Source organism: Suncus etruscus, chromosome 6 (genome assembly GCF_024139225.1).
Source record: "Suncus etruscus isolate mSunEtr1 chromosome 6, mSunEtr1.pri.cur, whole genome shotgun sequence".
Lineage (NCBI taxonomy): Eukaryota > Metazoa > Chordata > Mammalia > Eulipotyphla > Soricidae > Suncus > Suncus etruscus.
The window spans coordinates 57,047,246-57,067,029 of record NC_064853.1 but is presented as its reverse complement, the minus strand read 5'-3'; the positions used below and the strand labels follow the sequence as shown (position 1 = coordinate 57,067,029).

Here is a 19,784-nt window from a genome sequence, read left to right as displayed (position 1 = left end):
CTTTTGGGAGTTTCAATTTCAATTTATGTTTGGCAAATAGCACATTTTAAAAAAATGGTAACTTTTACCTATTTACAAAAGAGAGTTCAAAGAGACTCTTTTTTTTTTATCAGTTGACAATAAAGATATACTGTTGAAATAAAAATTTTGTTCATATGTAATGTCTGGAAATACCTATTAATACTTAAATAATTTGAGCGCCAAGTATCTCCCTAATCTGAGAAAATAGATCCATAAAGATTTATCTAGAAGAAAAATTCATACATTGCTGATGAGAAGTATTAACAATCAAGAAGATCAGACTTCAAATTCATATTTCATTCCCTTTTTAAAAAATGGGTATTAAAAAGATGAATCCAATGATGGCAGACAATTAAGTGTTCATATTTGTACTCTGGTTGTTCTTATCCTAAATTTAGCACCGTCACTCATTTTTCTCATGTAAATGTTTCATCTTTCTTCTAAACTATAACACCCACATTAAGAATTAGAAAATGTTTCATAAATTCATGAACTCATGAATTCATGGTTAGTTGGAAGCTGGATTATGCTAGCCACATCCAAAACAAAAGGACTAAATATATATGAATTTCCCAAAGAATGTTTCAGTATGTCTGGAAGTGTGTAAACATAAAAAAGAGTACCACAAGCTCCTATAAGTTGATATGTTCAACTCTACATTTCTTTTTATTACAAGGAGTCTGGCCAGGAAGCGCATGGGAATTAGAATTAGAATGTTTTAATGACGTGAAAAAAAATTTCTAGTAGGTACATCATGGCTTCTGAAAACTCAAATACCATGAACAAGCTCTAAAGAGAGAGGATAAGCCAGGAAATGTGATGATGATAAATTACTAGAAAAAAATTTTAACATGGTTAATGTTCAAATCAGAATGTGCTGTGCAAAGGTTGATCAGAGGAAGAGAAATTGAATGCCTATCCTCCTTTCTTGGGTAACTTATGCAATAGGGTTCTCCAGAGGAAAGAAGGAATTCTGTAATGCTTCCCAAGAAATCAGTTTTCTTCAATAGTATGTGAAAATATTCCTCTCCTATCCAAGGTTTGGGGCTAGAACAGTAAAAGCTAGGTGACCAAGCATAAGTGAGAGGTCATAGAATAAGGTGCCACTTCTTCAAGGAGTCAAGGTTTATAAGGATGTATATCTTATGTCTGCCTTTCCTGCCTTAAGGTCCTCATGAAACTTTAAGGTCTTTCTAGTAGTGAAAAACTGGGATTTGCACTTTGGAGGTGTTGGGAGAAGATATACAAATGACATTAGAGCCCAAGTCTTGGATTGAGCTACATCCTTGGGAGTCAGATCACTTTAGGTATTTCTCTGTGGCACTTAAGACTTCCTGACACTCTAATTGTTCTTTAGTGTTATGTGTAATAAAACAAGCAAATTCATTTTTCTCTATAAGTGATGTTCAAACATTAGTCCTAATCTGGAATCATTAACTTCTGTAGGTACCACTGGTTTTTGCTTAGTAGAGGATAGTTTTTCAGCTTTCTGAACACCTACTATGATCAGCAGCTTTGAGTCTGGCTTAACTGAGGGTTTCAACTTGACAGTAATAGAAAATGGGTTAGTAGTAGAAGAAAGAGATAATACATCTCTTTATCAATATATAGGTCAGCTGCTGTTCCATCTCTTCCAGCCAAGATGTAAGTCAGCTGCTATTGAATGGCACAGTGATTCTGCTTATCTGAAGAACAGGTAGGTTATTAAGGGATCAGTGTTGTATTTGAGTATAGGACCACACCATTGAATATTGATCCTATTATGGACATTGGGTTCGTAATACAAATCATATGTGCTAAAAATGTTCTTTACATTGAGATGAAGGGCTTTCTTTACAGATTAAGTTCTAGATTTAAAAATACAAGACTACTAAGTAGTAGGTTAGATACAGAGGGGACCACACACTCTAGTCGCCCTGGGGGTGAGGGAAAAAGAAATGGGAGGGAAAACAAAAATGGAGGAATAGGGAGGACAATTTGGTGATGGGAATCCCCCCTGATTTTATGTAAATATGTACCTAAAATATTATTGTCAACAATATGTAAGCCACTGTGATCAAAATAAAAATTATATTTAAAAAAAAGAGTGTATAAAAATACTAAATTTATATTTTATAAAAGTAGCAGATAGTCAAGAGCTGGAGTGATAAAAACAATAAGTATGGCACTAGCCTTACTTACCCCTGAATTGGGTTTAATCCCCAGCACCATATATAGTCCCTGAGTCCTGCCTGGAGTGACACTTGAACACAGAGCCCTAATCAGGGCTGAGTTCCGTCCTACCTCCAATAAAAAGTTTAAAGAGAAAAACCCTAGAGTTTCTACCTCCTGTAAACAATTGTCCCTAAAATTGGAGCAACACTATTTTGGGTATTTTCTATAAATATTTCAAACAATAGAAAAACGAAAAGAATTATTTTTATAAAAATAGCACATTACATAAGAAACATGTCTAGGGTAATATTATGCCTAAATAACATGAACAAAACTCTACCTATAAAAATATCTGAAGATATTAGAACAAGTCCAAAATGTAGAAATCTTTAAATAACAGCTATGCTCACAAGAAAATAAAGGAAATTACTTATTGCTACAAATAATGACAATTAAAAATTAGGATTTCTTTCTTCCCTTGAACTGCCACAATAACTTCTGGAAGAGTTGCTGATTATTGCTGGAGTCATTATTTTATTTGTCTGCATTACCTATTTCATTAGTATTCATTTTGTCAACCAATGTTTTTTACTGACAATCTAAAATTTTTTATATTTCCAAAATATAGCTTATAACAGAATCAACCTTTTAGAAATCCTCTCTCAAATTAGTAACTGGATAAGTAATTTCTCTAGAAATGTTTGCAGAAGAAACAAATAACTGATGATTTTCTTTGGTGAGTACCAGAACCACAAGTCTAAGGAGGCCTACCTTTTGTTTCTTGGTATCATCAAAGAAGAAGGGAGTGCCAAAGACCAGTCCAATAAGTAATTATAGGAACCAGGTGTAATCCAAAAAGAATTCAGACTAGAACTCCTTAAGTCCTTTAAAAATCACAGTCTTCACTAAAAATCCCCATTCCACAAACTGCCTTTTTACTTCTGGTTGTTGCTTAAAAAAGTCTACTGTATCTAGAGAAAGACACAAAATTCTCTATAGAAATAATTTTTAAGGTTCTTCTATAAGGTTCTTTCTATAAGTGCAAAGTATATATGTTTTATGGTGAAATGTTTTCCAGTCTCGGGTCACTGATTTAACTCTCCTCCTTTACTGAATTAATTCATTAAAGTCGATGCTGCACAAAACATGGGGATAGTTTTCCTAGTTCTCTGACTCACCTCCTTAGCCCATGCTGGTTTCTCACTAGGGCTCATCCCTTCTTTGTAATGGTACAGTGGTTTCTTCTCCACAGGCCTCTGCTCTTGTCGCTGATGCTGAAGGGAAACCAAATAGTCTCGCTCTTGCTTTAGCTGTCTCTGCAGTCTTTCTGCTTGTCTTTGTTCTTCCAACTGTTTGCGCTTATATTCCTAAACAGGTCAGAGAAGAGGAATTTTTAAAAAAAGGCCAAATCTTTACAAAGAAACCATTAGTCATTCCCAGTGAAGTGTGTAATGAAACAAACAGTGATGACAATAGAGAAACTGACCGCTAACAGAACCACAGGAGGATATTAGAATATGCTATCGAGAAAACATAATGTCTTAGATTAGTGTTTACATAGAATGCTTTTTTTAAAAGTGAAACCTCATTGCTTTAAATGGAAATCCCTTTACCACACACTATAAAGTGATATGTTCCTGATAATTACAACCAAGAATGTGGGAACAAGAAGGCCTTTTGATTGGTCAGCAGTCACTATTTATAAAAATTCATGACTTTTTGATTTAGTAATACAACTATCCAAACAGTTGAATAGGTACAAATACATATAAAGCTAAACAAGTGGTTAAAGAGAGCATCTAGCTCTTTTATTTAGCAAAACTCGCATTGGCAGAACTCATTACCAAGTTTATAAAATAGGCTACATCATCAGAATGCTACTAAATGAAGTTTATTCAGAAAACTATGAAACAATAAAAAGTAATTCAAGTGCAAGTCATCTGTGCAGGAAACACACAAGACACATAAAATTAGGGTCAAACAAATAGTCTATAAAAGAAATATCACCGTGGTGTTGAATGGGTTTTATAGAAGAAGTGTAATGTTACTATCATTGTACTGCAGTGTATTGCAAAAGATCTTAAACATTACTTTACTATAAATAAAAAAAACAATTTAAAACTTATGATAAGGCTGAAATCATGTTAATGAATCACAAACATGTTAATAAAAGATACATTAAGAACATATTAAATATATAGGCTTGCAACTGTGTTAGGAAATGTACTCATTTTCTAGGATAATTTTCAAGATTCATGAAGCTCAAAGAACTCCCACTTCTGGACTAGCTTTATTTGTTATGGTTTTTTTTTCTATTTTTTGGCACAAGCAGATAAGCATAAACACACACACAATACAACACAGAGCAGGTGAAAAGGATCTTAACTTTCCCATTACCAGAAGTAGAGCTTGTTCATGCAGTAGCTGCTGTTGCAAGATCTCTAACTGTCTTTGCTCTTCCTCTAACTGGCGCCTGATGTACTCCTGGAGAGGTAGGCAGCAGAGAATTCAGAAGAACACAGAGAGAGAAAGAGAAAAAGAACCAGTAATTCCAAAAGTGACAGAGTTGTCAAGTAAAGTAGAGAAGGAAGGATGAAAAAATACCCAAACACCTCCTCACCACACAGGGAAAGTATGCCACACCAAAGCCAAAGCTTTTCAAAGCAGTCAAAGCACAAGCCCTTTCTCTGCCACAGTTGACTGAGATGGCTCAGTACTTGGCTGTTACTCTCTTTAACAAACCCAGCTATATTTTTAAGCTTTTCATGATAGGTTCCCTCATTAGGAACTAGCTGGAGTTAGCAATATTAGAAAGTCTGAAATCAATTATGCAAGTCATAGGGATAAACTTGTTGAATGCCCTCATGGAACATGTCTTTTGTCAGGGAAACATCCCGGTGTTTCGTTGTATTGTTCAACTATGATTTGTACAAAAATAGTGTCTGCATCCTTGGGTCAATGTTATGGCACCAGAGAGAGATGCGTGAGCAGAAAAGCTACTTGGAAGCAATGACAGAGTAGGACTTAGCTCATGTATCATGCTTTTTGAATGTATCGTTCTCTTTTCCAAGCAGAGAACAAGGGTTGGGAAAAATTGGAAGATGAAGGCATATCAAAGGACTTGGGCCTAGTGGAAAGCAACTATGAATTAGAACCTTTGCCAAGGTTGTGCATTTGACTTTTTGAATGAATAAGTGAGAAGAGTTGCCTGAGGAAGAGTAACATCTGCTTAAACTTAGCAGTCCTAAAGAGGTGACCCACATAGCTAGGACCCACATAGTTGGCACTGGAGTACACTTTGGGGTATCTGTGAGGCTCTATGTTCCCTGTGTAAGGTACATTCAGTGTACCTGTTCATGCTCCGCTCGTCTCCTCTCCTCTTCCCGTCGCATCTGTTCCTCATAGTGCCTGCGTTGCTCCCGCTCTTGTTGCTTCCGCAGCTCCTTCTCTCGCCTTTGTTGCTGTAAAGCAAGAAGCAGAGCACTATAAAGAACTGAGCACTGATGATAGGAATGTCAGGAAGCCAACTGAGTGAGTATTGCTGCACTGATTGTTTTTTGCTAAGCATCTTTACTTCCAGGTAAAGGCCAGATCGAGGTACAGTTGCAAGGATGGAGCAATTGACAATTCTGTGTCTAACAGATACCTTCTCCATGCAAATTCTCTCTCATAGTTTAAACATCTCCCAGGAAGTTCCCATTCTCTTCTCTCAATTTATTAAGGGGGTATTCAAATCTGTGGTAAGAAATGTGACTATATAATATAGTACTCATTGCATATCATCAAACTGTCTTGAGATTTTATAGGTTTGAAAATTCATTCACAATGTTCCTACCATTCAATATTCTCCACATCCCAATAGACAAAAGATTTTATAGGCAAAGAAAGAAAAAAAAATCAGAAATGAATCAACATATTCAAGCTCCAAAATAATTCATGGTTCAGGGTTAACATAATTATCCAACTGGTGCCCAGTGCACTCTTTTTTTAGATATGCCATTTAGATTTCATGACTTATCGTAAGTATTCATTTTTAAGTATCAATTTCAACTTATCTATCTTTAAATTAAGATCATTCATTAAACTCAGGAACCACCATCATTATTGACCCTATATAATGGAGGCTTAGGGGCATTCACTAGCTCCCAATAACAAAATCCACATAGATTCTCTCATTAGCACTCTGCATACAGGGATTTAACCATCCTATGACATGCAGAATCTGTAACAGAAAAATATTTATGTTTCAGTGGGACCACAGAATCTTATCTTATTTGGCCCAAGGGTCAACTATAATTATTGTGCCCCTGACCATAGATGATGTGGTAAGAACCTCTCACACTTCCACCTTATTTAATCTGAAAAAGTCATCTGAGGAAAGGACTAGAGAAACAGTACAGCAGGGAAAGTGCTTCCTGGGTTTAATACCCTGACCACATATAGTCCACCAAGAACCACCAAGAGTTATCCCTGAGTACAGAGTCATAATGAACCCTGGTACCACTGTGATACCCCTCTCCCCAAAAGTCTTCTGAAGTAGACAGTACCATTATCTTGAAAAGAGGAACACGGAAATTTCAAAGCCAGGTCATGTGACTCTAGAGTCAAAACTAATCTTAATACACCATGAAGAGGCAGGAATAATGATTAAAATGTCACAGATTATTCCACCTCTACTTTGGGGGTGGAGAGGCAAACCTTGTTGGGCTTATTCCTGTACCTATTTTTAGGGATTGACCCTAGTGGTCATTACGAGAGGGCATGCCATGCTGGGAATTGAACCTGGGAGCGTCCTGTGCAAAACAAATGCCTAAATTTGCCCGTGTTACTTCTGCAGTCCAATTATTTCAACTGTCTATCATACTCTCAACAAAGGAGAACATCTTTGAAGCCATTGCTTCTCAATCTCTTGAGCATTTGGAATATGCATTGGAGACACTGGGAGTTTTTCAGATTGTCCCAGTGACTGGGAGATATGACTGATATTTAACTTGAAGGGGTCAAGAATAATTCCATAATACACAGGGTCATCACATATTACTGAGGTAAGGATTGGAGAAACAATACAACAGGGAGCGTGCTTCTCTTGCATGTAGGCAATCTAGGTTTGATCTCCTGAACATAAAAGTGGAAGTAGCTCTTTTGAGAATATTGCAGCCACTTGTGTAAGAGCTCTGACTTGGAATTAGTATTTCTTCTTCCTCATACATGAATTTTGGAAGGACAATATCAGCACATTCCAGCCTCTTCTAACTTTTTGTAATAACACTCCATTACCTAGCAGAGAAATACAAAATAGGATGGATGTACATTCTAATTTATTTAGAATAATATTCTATACATAAAATATAAATTTCAAATAGCTCTATATAAGTAGGGAGACTTTTCTAGTATAAACAAACAGTCTCTGACCCAACCTCCAACTAAATCAACCACAGATCTTCAACTACCCAAAGGGAGCCAAAAAGAAAACCTCCCTGATATGGTTCCTGCCTGCAATCCTCTGAACAGGCTGTTTTTTTAACATCTGAGACTGGTGAGATGAGTTGTATCCTTTTGCAATGTCTGTCACCTCTAGATTAGTGTTTTATTGTTCATCTTAGACTAGTGTAAGGAGTAAGGGAGCTACTGCAGGACTTTTTGCAGACAAATGTCATGATTATACTTGTGTATTCAAGAGTTGTTCTCTTAGCTACAGAAGAAACAAGACTATACACTGGGAAGAAGGTATAAGGTTTTGGATCCAGGCAGAAAACTGTAGGGTATTTATGATAATAATTTATGAGGATAAAGGTAGTTGGACAGTTCATGTTGAACATTGCTGCTGAGGGCAGAAATAAACTAACTACATGCTACCCAGATTTCTATTCATTTTAATGACACTAGATGCTGACTGAGGAACAAAAATTAGAATTCGGCTCAAATAAAATAGGCAGAATTAGGATTGTGTGACTATGAGGTTTTTGAAGATGAATGAAGTTCCTGGCCAAAGAGAATAGCACATGGTGTGATTGAGAGGAGGGGAGAAAGGTTACTAAAGGGAGCAAAGGATAGGTTGTAGGTCTAAAATGAGAAATGAGTGAATTTCCAGATATATGATTATTCTTTTTACAGAATAATACAGGAAGACACAAGTAGTGGAAAACATTATTATAGAAGCTGGCTGAATAATTTGGCATAGAGACTCAACACAGATATTTCCAACACTCTAATGCCAGCATAGAGAATCAAATAATTATATGTACAGATCTAGTTCCTGGCAGGAAATAGCCCTGATTTAGCTAACATTTCAAGTTTTTATTTTTTTAATTTATTTTATTGAAACCAATGTGATTTACAAAGTCCTTCATAGTCGAATTTCAGAAATACAGTGAGTCAGGGCCATTCCATTCCCACCACCAGTGTTGATCTCTCCACCAAAGAACCCAGAGTGCATCCTGTATCACCACATGTTGCCCCTGGCCTGCCAGTATAACAGGTCCACTTAAATTTAGATTGTTAAAGTTTAGGTCTCTTGCTCTATTGTTGTCTTTGGCTTGGATATTTAGTTCTGTCCTTATTTTTTCTCCACCAATGTATCTGAGACTACTTGGTCCTTGGCCCCCAGCCTTTCTTTTTTTCATTTATCCTTAATTTTATAGAAAAAATGAAGAAATATGTGGTAAAACAAAGTAATTTGATGCAGGCTTCAGACAATTGGACAGTGGCCATTCACCTCTGAACCTTGAATTCCATGTATGGAACTGGCAAGGTTTTCTGCAGCAGTACCAGGAATTGAACTCATACTGGTGCAGACTCTAATGTTGCTCTGGCACCGACTTGCTCCAGAGTGGGTTCATATGACATCTGGATGACTTGGAAACAGCAACAACTTGATTTTAGGGCAGGGTACCCTGCATTGTCATCTAATGGTGAGATGAAACCAGAAGATGCTCCATGACACCGTGACTTCAACATAGAATTGGACAAAAAAACAGGATCTCTAACTACAGAAACCTGACTATAAGAACTATGAGAAGAACTTTTAGTGGGACCACAAAGAAAAACTTTTGGGGTGAGACAACAGTATGCTCAGAGCCTCTAGTTGGTCTATGGCAGGATACTTCATGGATAGGGTCTCCTGTTCTTAGGCCAAAGATTTTTCCTTTCTGTTTTCCCAACTTTTGCTGCACCGATGCAAAAACCAAACAAACACAAAAAACAAACAAACAAACAAAAAAACTACCTGCCACACACACCCCCTTTCTTTCTTTTGTATCTTTTTTTTTTTTTTTTTTGGTTTTTGGGCCACACCCGGTAACGCTCAGGGGTTACTCCTGGCTATGCGCTCAGAAGTCGCTCCTGGCTTGGGGGACCATATGGGACGCCGGGGGATCGAACCGCGGTCCGTCTCCTAGGCTAGCGCAGGTAAGGCAGGCACCTTACCTCCAGCGCCACCGCCCGGCCCCCTTTTGTATCTTTTTTTGTGAAAAAAAATTCTTATATTTTAAATAGGGGCTCCCACCTTGTTCATAAAATCATAGAATATGGATTACTTTGTTTTATCACATATTTCTACATTTCAAGTTTTTGCTCTCACTATTGGTCTCTTTCCTGAGGGGAAAAAGTAATCAAGGTTTCTGAAGCTTTAACTGATTTATATGTGACAGATTTGTACATTTTCAACTCCTTTGCCAGGAATCAATACTGTTTTATAATTACGTGCCACTCAGGTCCCTGTAAAAGGTATATGCAGTATTGATTGCAACTGAAGAGGGCCGGGGTTTCCCAAATACTCTGTAGTTTCTGAGAAAGACACTCAAAAGTGAATAATAATTAATAATGATCTCATTCGGATCATCTGCAGCTAACACAGGCAGGCATCTGCCAGGGCTGTGGGTTCCTGTGGCGAGGTTGGAAAAATAAATCACGTCCCCAGGCTTCTGAAGGCACCTTGCCAATTTCCAGCTGCTGTATCTCAATGTTAATGCCTCTACAGAAAAATGTTAGCTCTTTCCTCCTGTGTGTCAGGCAGCTTGAGGAAACACATTGCAATGTGTGGAAATGGAAGTTACCCCCTTATCAAGCAAGTAAATAAGTCACTTGACAAACTTTTTTAAAATAACAGAACAGCTCTTGAGGAAAAAGCCTGTATTTGGTTCCCATGAAAGCTTAACTTCCTTCAGAGCCTAAACCTGGCAGGTACACAGATTTTATGAAAATGACCCCAACAAGAAATTTGGGGCAAAAGAGCACAATAGTTTCCCCTGAATTGCTTCAGGGCATTCTCCCTCATTAATACTTTTTTTTATTAGCCTTTCTTTTTTTTCCCTTTATTTATACATCTTGATTACATATATGATTGTGATTAGGTTTCAGTCATGTAAAGAACACCCCCTTCACCAGTGCAACATTCCCACCACCAATGTCCCAAATCTCCCTCCATCCCACCCCACTCCACCTGTACTCCAGGCAGGCTTTCCAGTTCCCTCATTCATTCACATGATTCTGGTAGTTCTCTGTGTAGTTATTTCTATAGCTGCACTCACCACTCTTTGTGGTGAGCTTCATGAAGTGAGCTGGAAGTTCCAGCCCTCCTCTCAATTGTCTCTGAAGATTGTTGCAAAGATGACTTTTATTTTTCTTAAAACCCATAGATGAATGAGACTATTCTGCGTCTCTCTCTCTCTCCCCCTGATTTATTTCACTCAGCATGATAGATTCCATGTACATCCATGTATAGGAAAATTTCATGACTTCATCTCTCCTGATGGCTGCATAATATTCCATTGTGTATATGTACCAAGTTTCTTTAGCCATTCGTCTGTTGAAGGGCATCTTGGCTGTTTCCAGAACCTGGCTATTGTGAATAATGCTGCAATAAATATAGGTGTGAGGAAGGGGTTTTTGTATTGTATTCTTGTGTTCTTAGGATATCTCCCTAGGAGTGGAATAGATGGGTTGAATGGGAGCTCGATTTCCAGATTTTGGAGGAATCTCCATATCGCTTTCCATAGAGGTTAGACTAGACGGCATTCCCACCAGCAGTGGATAAGAGTTCCTTTTAGTTTATATCAGTATATACTTCCAGCTTCCAGATATTCCTTCCACCCTTCTTTCCTTCTTTCCTTCATTCCTTTGTTCATTTCTTCCTCCCTCCCTTCCTTCCTTCCTTCCTTCCTTCCTTCCTTCCTTCCTTTCTTTCTTTCTTTCTTTCTTTCTTTCTTTCTTTCTTTCTTTCTTTCTTTCTTTCTTTCTTTCTTTCTTTCTGTCTTTCTCTCTCTCTCTTTCTTTCTTTCTTTCTTTCTTTCTTTCTTTCTTTCTTTCTTTCTTTCTTTCTTTCTTTCTTTCTTTCTTTCTTTCTTTCTTCTTTCTATCTTTCTATCTTTCATTCTTTCTCCTTCCTTCCTTCCTTCCTTCCTTCCTCTTTCTTTCTTTCTTTCTTTCTTTCTTTCTTTCTTTCTTTCTTTCTTTCTTTCTTTCTTTCTTTCTTTCTTTCTTTCTTTCTTTCTTTTCTTTCTTTCTTTCTTCTTTCTTTCTTTCTTTCTTTCTTTCTTTCTTTCTTTCTTTCTTCTTTCTTTCTTTCTTTCTTTCTCTCTTTCTTTCTTTCTTCTTTCTTTCTTTCTTTCTTTTTCTCTCTCTGTCTCTTTTTTTTCTTTCTTTCTTTACTTCTTTCCTTACTTTCTTCTATCTTTCTTTCTTTCTTTCTTTCTCTCTCTCTCTCTCTCTCTCTCCCTCCCTCCCTCCCTCCCTCCCTCCCTCCCTCCCTCCCTCCCTCCCTCCCTCCCTCCTTCCTTCCTTCCTTCCTTCCTTCCTTCCTTCCTTCCTTCCTTCCTTCCTTCCTTTCTTTCTTTCTTTCTTTCTTTCTTTCTTTCTTTCTTTCTTTCTTTCTTTCTTTCTTTCTTAGGTCAACAAGCAGTGCTATGTTCTTAATTTTGGCTCTGTGCTCTGGGATCACTCGTAGTGGTATTCAGGGGTCCTTATGGGGTTCCAGGGGTCAAAGCTCGATTTTATGTGAGCAAGGCAAGGATATGTGCAAGGCAAGTACCATACCTGCTATCCTATATCTTCAGTCATGCAGAGCCCTTCTACTTATTTGGAAGGGTTGCTGCCTGATTTATAAGTAAATCACTTTATTAAAGTCAATTTTATCTCTAAATTTGCAAAAATAAATTTGTTTTTTAGTAACTGCTACCTGCCTGGCAGTACATACAGCTGTGTGATGGCTGCAGATAAGAGGCACACAGGGCTTAAAGGAAAGCACACCCTTGGAAAATGTCCAATCTCAGACCTGACAGCAGTCCTGTGACCACTCATACAAGAACATCTGCCCACATGCTCAGAACATATTTGATTATTGACAACTTCATCTGAATCATCAGTGAGGACACATGTGTAGGAATTTCACATTCTGCTCATTCTAAGAGTCTCTGGCAGGAGTATGCTCTATTGAAAAGAACTAACAATTCAGAAAGAGCAGTGAAATGAAGTAGAATTTTGATTTGCTCTTGGAGAGCTTCTCTAGTGTTTCATCCTGGGTGACCTCCTCAAAGTGGGGAGAGGGGATCCCACTGGCAGGAAAACCCGAGTTGGCCTTCAGAGGACAAGCCAGTAGCTGGCACAGGATTAGGTCAGGTTTCTTGGGAAGTATCTCAAACCATCCCCTTGACACAGGTGCTTTCTGTTCAAAGGCTCTGAGAATGAAAGCACTCAGTGTGGTCTTTTGAATCCACCACACACCACACTTGGTCTTCACTTAAATAGGGCTGCTCTGTATCAGCTTTATGAGAGCTAAACTTGTAACCAGAGCTTTCAAGCTTCTGAGCATTCTATCTGCCCATTATAAATTTGCTAGAATTTCTATTTTGGACAGACTACTGCAGGGCAAGAACATTTTCTCATAACTAACACTGCGATTCAAAATCTTGTTTTATAGGAAAGAGGCAAGAGCAAGCAAGGTTGGGTGTACTATCTGGCCCCTTCTAAACCTACAACATGACAAAGTAATCAGAATAAAAAGAATAGTGATTATTAATAGCAAGAACAAACATACATATTTGGTAGAACCTAGCTCTGGACTATATAAACATTCAATTCAAATAAATGTACTCAAATCTCATAATTCTTTGAGGCAAAAGCTACGATCAATATCCCAATTTGATAGACAATGAAACTGAGACACACTCAGTTTCAGCCAATACCTAGGAAAAGGTCATTCAGCTCTAAATGGGAAGGAAGCCAGCATTATACTCTTTTTCTGTATTTCAATCTTGGTTATGTGGATTTAAAAGAAGTAAGGTGATATTTATTTTTAGATAAAGTAAACTATATAGCATCAGGTGACCATTTCCCCTCTTTCTATCTTTCCTTTGGTACTATCTGATACTAGTAACCAGAGAACCACTGTAGAAAGTAGTAGGCTAGCCGTACCTCATTGTTTTCCACTTACACCTACTTTATAAACTAAAGTTTCCCTATACAGAATTATTTTCTATAAAGTGAACTGCTAACATGAAATTCATCCTTGAACTTTTAGGCCAACTTTTGATGAACTGGCAGCTCTATGGCTAAGCACAGTCTGAATACATATGTACCAAACTTATATTTAAACATATAGAAGAAAAAAGAAAATTCTGAATTGACTGAGTTCTGGTCTTCCTTCTTCTCCCAAAGCAAGAATATGTGTTCTTTATTATTTCTGAGCAATAGTTTTGCCAGGTTGACTATCTCTTCAGGTTTTCTTGGGTATCTATAAAACATTCCTCTACTGATTTAGTTTATAGTCTCTTTCCAGAAAAAAAAATCACTCAATGTACCCTGAAAATCTAATTATTTAAATGAACAAATAGAAAGTACTTCCCGTTGTACTTGGTGCCACTAATACCACTCATTATAGCAACACGCCTCAGGAAGTATCTATTTTGGGAAACACTAAAACAAACAAACAAACAGAAAACAGAAAGGAGCAAAGGATATCCTGAGTTCCCATGGTTCTCTGTAGGTTAGTTTCAAAGTAAGTGCACAGATAACTACTAAATCCACTCTGAACTCTTACTATGAGACTTGCAGACTGAATCCTAAGAAAACATGATTAGTTAACACTATTAACTCACTGTCTGTTAAAAGTATGTCCAGCACTTCTGGATAAGAATGATGCTACAGAGGGCATTTTGGGAGAATGCTCAAATGTTTCTGTAACTAATGTGGAAGGCATTTTAACTTTCTTATCTTAAATATTGTAATAATGTAAAAAAAAGACCTGTGTTAATAACAGGACACTTTATTTTAGCATGAGGAATTGTTCAAAAATAGAACAGATCTATTTTTGTCTCTAAATATATAAGCAGAGATTATATATTAATAAGTTAAATCACTCTGATGTATAGCATCAAGGGAATTCTTTATAAGAGTAGAACTGGCTTAGATCACTTCTGAGGTCTCTTATGTTCCCTGCGCTCTATTTCATAAAGCTCACTGAAAGAAACAAAAATTAATAAAAACAATGTGATTTAAATGTCATATGAACTAATACTTCCAAGTGAAACCATTTTGTTAGAAACAATGGCAGACAGATTATGTCCCCACTGTCTTCTCACCGATGATCCCTCTGACTATCTATCTGCCATGGCTCTAACAGCGACCAGGTCACCAGTGCCACAGCTGGCCTTTTCTTTTCCTGGTATGAAGTGCAGGAAGTGTAAAATACAAGGTGTATATTTCCCATTCATTGGCGTTGCAGGAGCACATTTAGGTGAAGGGAAGAATCCCAATATCATTCCAATATTTGACCTCTGTTTCTGGTGCTGCTTATCCAAGCAGGCCAGCAATTCATAGCAAGGACTGGAGGATGTAAAGTTGCTTGGGTCCTTGGTCATAAGGGGTTACCAGGGCCAACCTGACAGTGCTTAGTTGGGGACCTCCAGGGCCACATACAGTGCTGCTTGCTTGAGTGACTATGTGTTGGTGAGGATAGAATCCAGGTCAGGTGCATTCAAAGCACTTATACGAATACTGTACTTTCTCCCCAGGTCCTCTCTGTAGAATTTTAAGCTACAGTAAATTTCAACTTCTTCATGTGGGCAGAAACCGCTCTTATCACAGGATCCAGGTGACCTGGTGGACAGTAACAGACCTCCAGAAACATAGCATTTAAGTTACAACAAGAAGACCTGCTGGGATCCATTGCCATGGCACACCTGGTATAACTCATGCAAACCCAGGGCCTCCTGGAACATAAGCCCAGTTTATATGCCCAAATGCCTGCAAGTCACGGTCAGAGGCCTGTGGGCAGGTGCTGCCCCAGACAATAAGCATCCAGATTGCCTGGCAGGCTCCTGGCTGCTTCATAATTTATGTTCAGTTCTTGAAATAATAGAGCAAGTGCTGGGCTTGAGAGCTCCTAGTCTTAGCTCTGTTAACGACATCCAGGAATAAAGCATTGCTCTACCCCCCACCAGTGGCTGCTGTGCACAGGACACATTATGATGCCTACAGTTAATGATTAAGTAAATTAAAGGACATTTCTCAGCAGTGCCAATGAATTAACACACCAGGCCTCAAAATGGGGGTGGTCAGCTTGCTCATGAAACTTTCTTTGGGCCGAGGGTCTGGGAGAGTGATTTGGTGGGTGGGAATGTATTGCTGATGACAGACCCTGCTGGTTTTCCTGTCTCCTGAGGCCACCACTGAGCTGGCACAGGCTGCCTGCACTGTAAGTCCTTTGCCAGAAAAGAGATGACTCAGGGTAGCAACAAGGCAGATCACGGAAAACAGATGCCGCCTGTTCTGTACAACTCTGCTCATGAACTCACTGACTCAGATTCTTACTTGTTGTCAGGTACGGTTTGAAGTACTTTCCATCAAGCCCCTTAATGGCTTAGACAATAATCTATTTCATAAATTGGCAAACTGAGGCAGAGAGGAGTCATGTCTACCCCAGACCACAAAGGCATTAAGTGGCAAAGACAGACGCCAACCCTTGGCAGCCTCTTGCCTATTTGTCCTTGACTTTCTTCTTTTTCAGTAAAAGGGTTTCAAATAAGGGTCTGTGGTGTGTACACTTGGACAACTCAACATCTCCCTCTTTTGAAGGTTTTGTTAAGGTGCTAGAACATGCTCCTTGGAGCATGGTGCCATGATGACACATGTTGAAAATGACCCAAGAAATATTGATTAGAGAGTGGACTGAAAAGCTCTGCTGGGAGAAATTCTAGGGTGGCAGCTGATCTTATGATGGAAACACCAGAAAAATATTGTAACAAGACATACAGACAGGGGTGGCTTTTTTTTGTTTTCTGTTTTTTTTGTTTGTTTGTTCGTTTTTGTGTTTGGTTTTTGGGTCACACCCAGCAGCGCTGTGGTGTTACTTCTGGCTCTACGCTCAGAAATCGCTCCTGGCAGGCTCAGGGGACCTTGTGGGATGTAGAATTCGAACCACTGTCCTGCATGCAAGTCAAATGCCCTACCTCCATGTTATCTCTCCAGCCCTGAGAGGGGTGTGTTTTGAAAAGGGCCCTTAAGAGGAAGACTGAGCAATATTAGAGCAGATAGAAGCCTGCCTTTCATTCACCCGGCCCAGGTTTGATCCCAGCATCTCATGCCATGCATCATTCCTGAGTACAGAGCCATGAATAACCCTTGAGTTCTGCGGGTGTGGTGCTCCCTGCAAAAAAGCTCCCAACAAAAACAACAACAAAGAAAGCCTTTTAGAGAGAATGGAAAACTTAATTTGGTGGGAGCAGAAGGGGAAACTTCCAAGCAATGGAAGCCTCAGGGAGCCTAGTTTGGGAGCTTCTTCCAGTGATTCTTGGCTATCAGTTACTTTTGGTTGATGCATGGGCCTGAGAATGTGGTACTGCTCTGACCCTTGGTGCTGAGGACCATTAAGGCCATACCAGATGGTGCTTGTGGGTCTCCAGATCTATTCCTGATGATGCTTGGGGAGCCAAGTAGTGCCAAGAATTAAGCACAGGTCAGATAAGGCATACCTTCTAATTTCTGAACTATCACCTCAGCCTCCCACACCCCCCCCCAAGCTTGGTTTATAGTGTACAGAAAATCTTTGACACAAGCAACAAAGTCAATAACTTTACAAACACCAATCTTAAAGTGACAATAAAATATTTTCTAGTAATACTGTCGATTTAGTCAGGCATTATACCAGCTTTAATGTGCAGGTGATGCCATTAACATCTCACAACAGCCTTCAAACAAAATTCTTTACTGTGTCTATAGGGGGTCAGGGTGTGTAAGGAGGATCAAATCATAGGTACCAGGCTACAAAATTAAAACTGAACTTGGTATCCACTTTTTCAAAGCTGGTGGACTTTGCCTTCTCAGTGCAGCCTCTCTTATCTGCAGTTTCTCTTGTTTTGGTTTTAGTTACCTTTGGTCAATCACAATTCAAAGATTAAGATGTACAAGAAACCACATTCACATTACTTTTTATTAAAACATGGTAATTGTTTTGTTTTATTATAGTTTTTGCTGTTTATCTTTTACTATGCCTAATTTGAAAGTTTATTAAGGTATGTATGTATTATGAAAAACATAGTACATGAAGACTTGGAATTACCCATAGTTTTAGGGCTTGAATCCTAAACAAATTCTTTTTTTTCCCCCTAAACAAATTCTTAACAGGACTTGATTCCTCTACAGATGAGGATAATGGTATATCTGCTGGCTAACCAGTCTTTCTGATCATCTTTATGATATATGTCTAACATTCTTACCAAAGCCTGAATGAATTTTTCCCTGAGATTTATTTTAATACGTTCAAAGAATTTGCTATTGTACATTAATGAGTGTTGACTTTGGGAAAATGTACCTCTGAACTTCAAAAAAAGTTATTGACTCCAATAAAATAATACCTTATAGGACCGGGGTGATAGCATAGAAGTAGGGCATTTGCCTAGCATGTGGCCGACCTAGGACAGACCAGCTTTGATCCCTGGCATCCCATATGGTCCCCCAAGCCTACCAGGAGTGATTTCTGAGAGCAGAGCCAGGAGTAACCCCTGAGCATTGCCAGGTGTGGCCCCAAAGCAAAAACAACAAACCAAAATAAAACCCCACCATATATTATATATATATACATATATATATAATATATTAGTTTATTCTGATTGCGGTTACTAGTCTAAGGCTTTCTATGAATTAATTTACTTAATCCTCACCACCACTCTGGGACATAAATACTACTATATTTTCAAATTTTGCAAATGAGAAACCTGAGGCACAAAAAAATTGAAACAACTGAAAAAGGAAGATAACTATGAGCCCAAATATCCCTCTTTACAGATTTTTCCCAAATTCTCTGCCCACAGGGTTTTTCAGGATTCCCATATGAGGGCACCCTGCTTCTCTCCCCATCTCACCATGCTTCACACTTATGATCCTCTAGGGGAAATCAGTCAGACTCCAAAAACTAATTATGCAGAGCAACAAAGGGGTTGAGATCGAGTTCTGTTTGACCTTGTTTCTTTGGAACTTGGCTTGTCAGACAAATAAATGTGGATGTTGAAAATGGGAACAAAAGCTCAAATGGATGAGCAAGGAATTATGAAATGTTCTCTCTGATGCAGCATAATATAGGTATCCTTTATAATATTAGAACTGAATTTCACAAGTACATTCTCTCTGGCAGTGAGCAAAGTACTTTCATGTACATTTTTTTTGGTTTAATCCTCAGGACAACAGCTTCAGTGGTAAGGACTAATTCTGTCTCTCACCTACTTCCAGCACTCAGGAAGTGAGGGTGGGAGTTAGCAGGTTTTTTTAGCAAAGGCACCAGAATATACATACTACTGTGGTAAGGAGCCCTTATGTTCAAAGTAACTGACACCTTTTACTCCAAATCTAGATCAGACTTCATGAGAGGTGGTTTTCTTTCCTCCAAAAAAATAATATAAACATGTGTTTACTAAGCAAAAAATACTTTTAATTTTTTTCTATGTTGGATATTCAAAGAAGGTGCTCTCTTACTAAGCTTTGGACAATTCTACACAGTTGGCCCTACTATCTTTAAGCTGTGCTTGGACACCTGGTTTCCCTGTAACTATCAACACCTCCTTATCTCACACTGCCTTTGTGTCAGGTTGCTCTCCACCTTCTCTGAGTTCTCAACTTAAGTTCAAGGTCTGTTCTCTTCTCAGTATATTTATCTGTTAATAAAGACTAATCATTCCCATTTTTTCCATCAACCTATCTTCTGTGGCCAAACCTACAAAATCCAACTGGCTCCTTGGCTTTACCAAAGGCTGCCTCACAAGCATCTTAAACTCACTGTGTTCCCATTCTGACTTTACCCTTTTTCTTCCAAGCCTGGTTTGTCACCCAGACATTCCAGTCCAGCACAATCAACCTTCTGTGACTGTCTGAACTTCTTTATCTATGTTGTTGAGTCATGTCATTTCCTCATTCCTCAAGTTCTATAGACAGCACCCTCAAATATGTCCAGTTATCTCCACTTCCAGTTCCTTCTCCACTTCCTGCACCCCAAAGCGCCACCCTTTCTGATTAAGGATGAACATGTCTCTCCCATCCTCACTTGAGGTTTTTTTTCCAATCACATTCCTTGTAACTTCCATTGTTTCATGTTTAAGATATAGGTGTGGACAACTTCCTTAACA

At 38.5% G+C, this 19,784-nt stretch overlaps 1 protein-coding gene across 4 annotated transcripts in view; it reads right to left on the bottom strand.

Annotated features, from left to right (window-relative positions):
- TNIK (TRAF2 and NCK interacting kinase) overlaps positions 1 to 19,784 on the bottom strand; it is a 420,827-nt gene that overhangs the window by 66,245 nt on the left and 334,798 nt on the right. For all 4 annotated transcript variants that reach the window (XR_007496767.1, XM_049775216.1, XM_049775217.1 and 1 more), the window contains exons 13-15: positions 5,526 to 5,636; positions 4,573 to 4,659; positions 3,354 to 3,542 (exon numbers count right to left, since the gene is read on the bottom strand). Coding sequence is in view for 3 of the 4 variants with exons in the window: in XM_049775216.1 (XP_049631173.1) it covers positions 3,354 to 3,542; positions 4,573 to 4,659; positions 5,526 to 5,636 (387 nt within the window). In the remaining variant the exon portion in view is untranslated. The remainder of the gene's footprint in view (positions 1 to 3,353; positions 3,543 to 4,572; positions 4,660 to 5,525; positions 5,637 to 19,784) is intronic.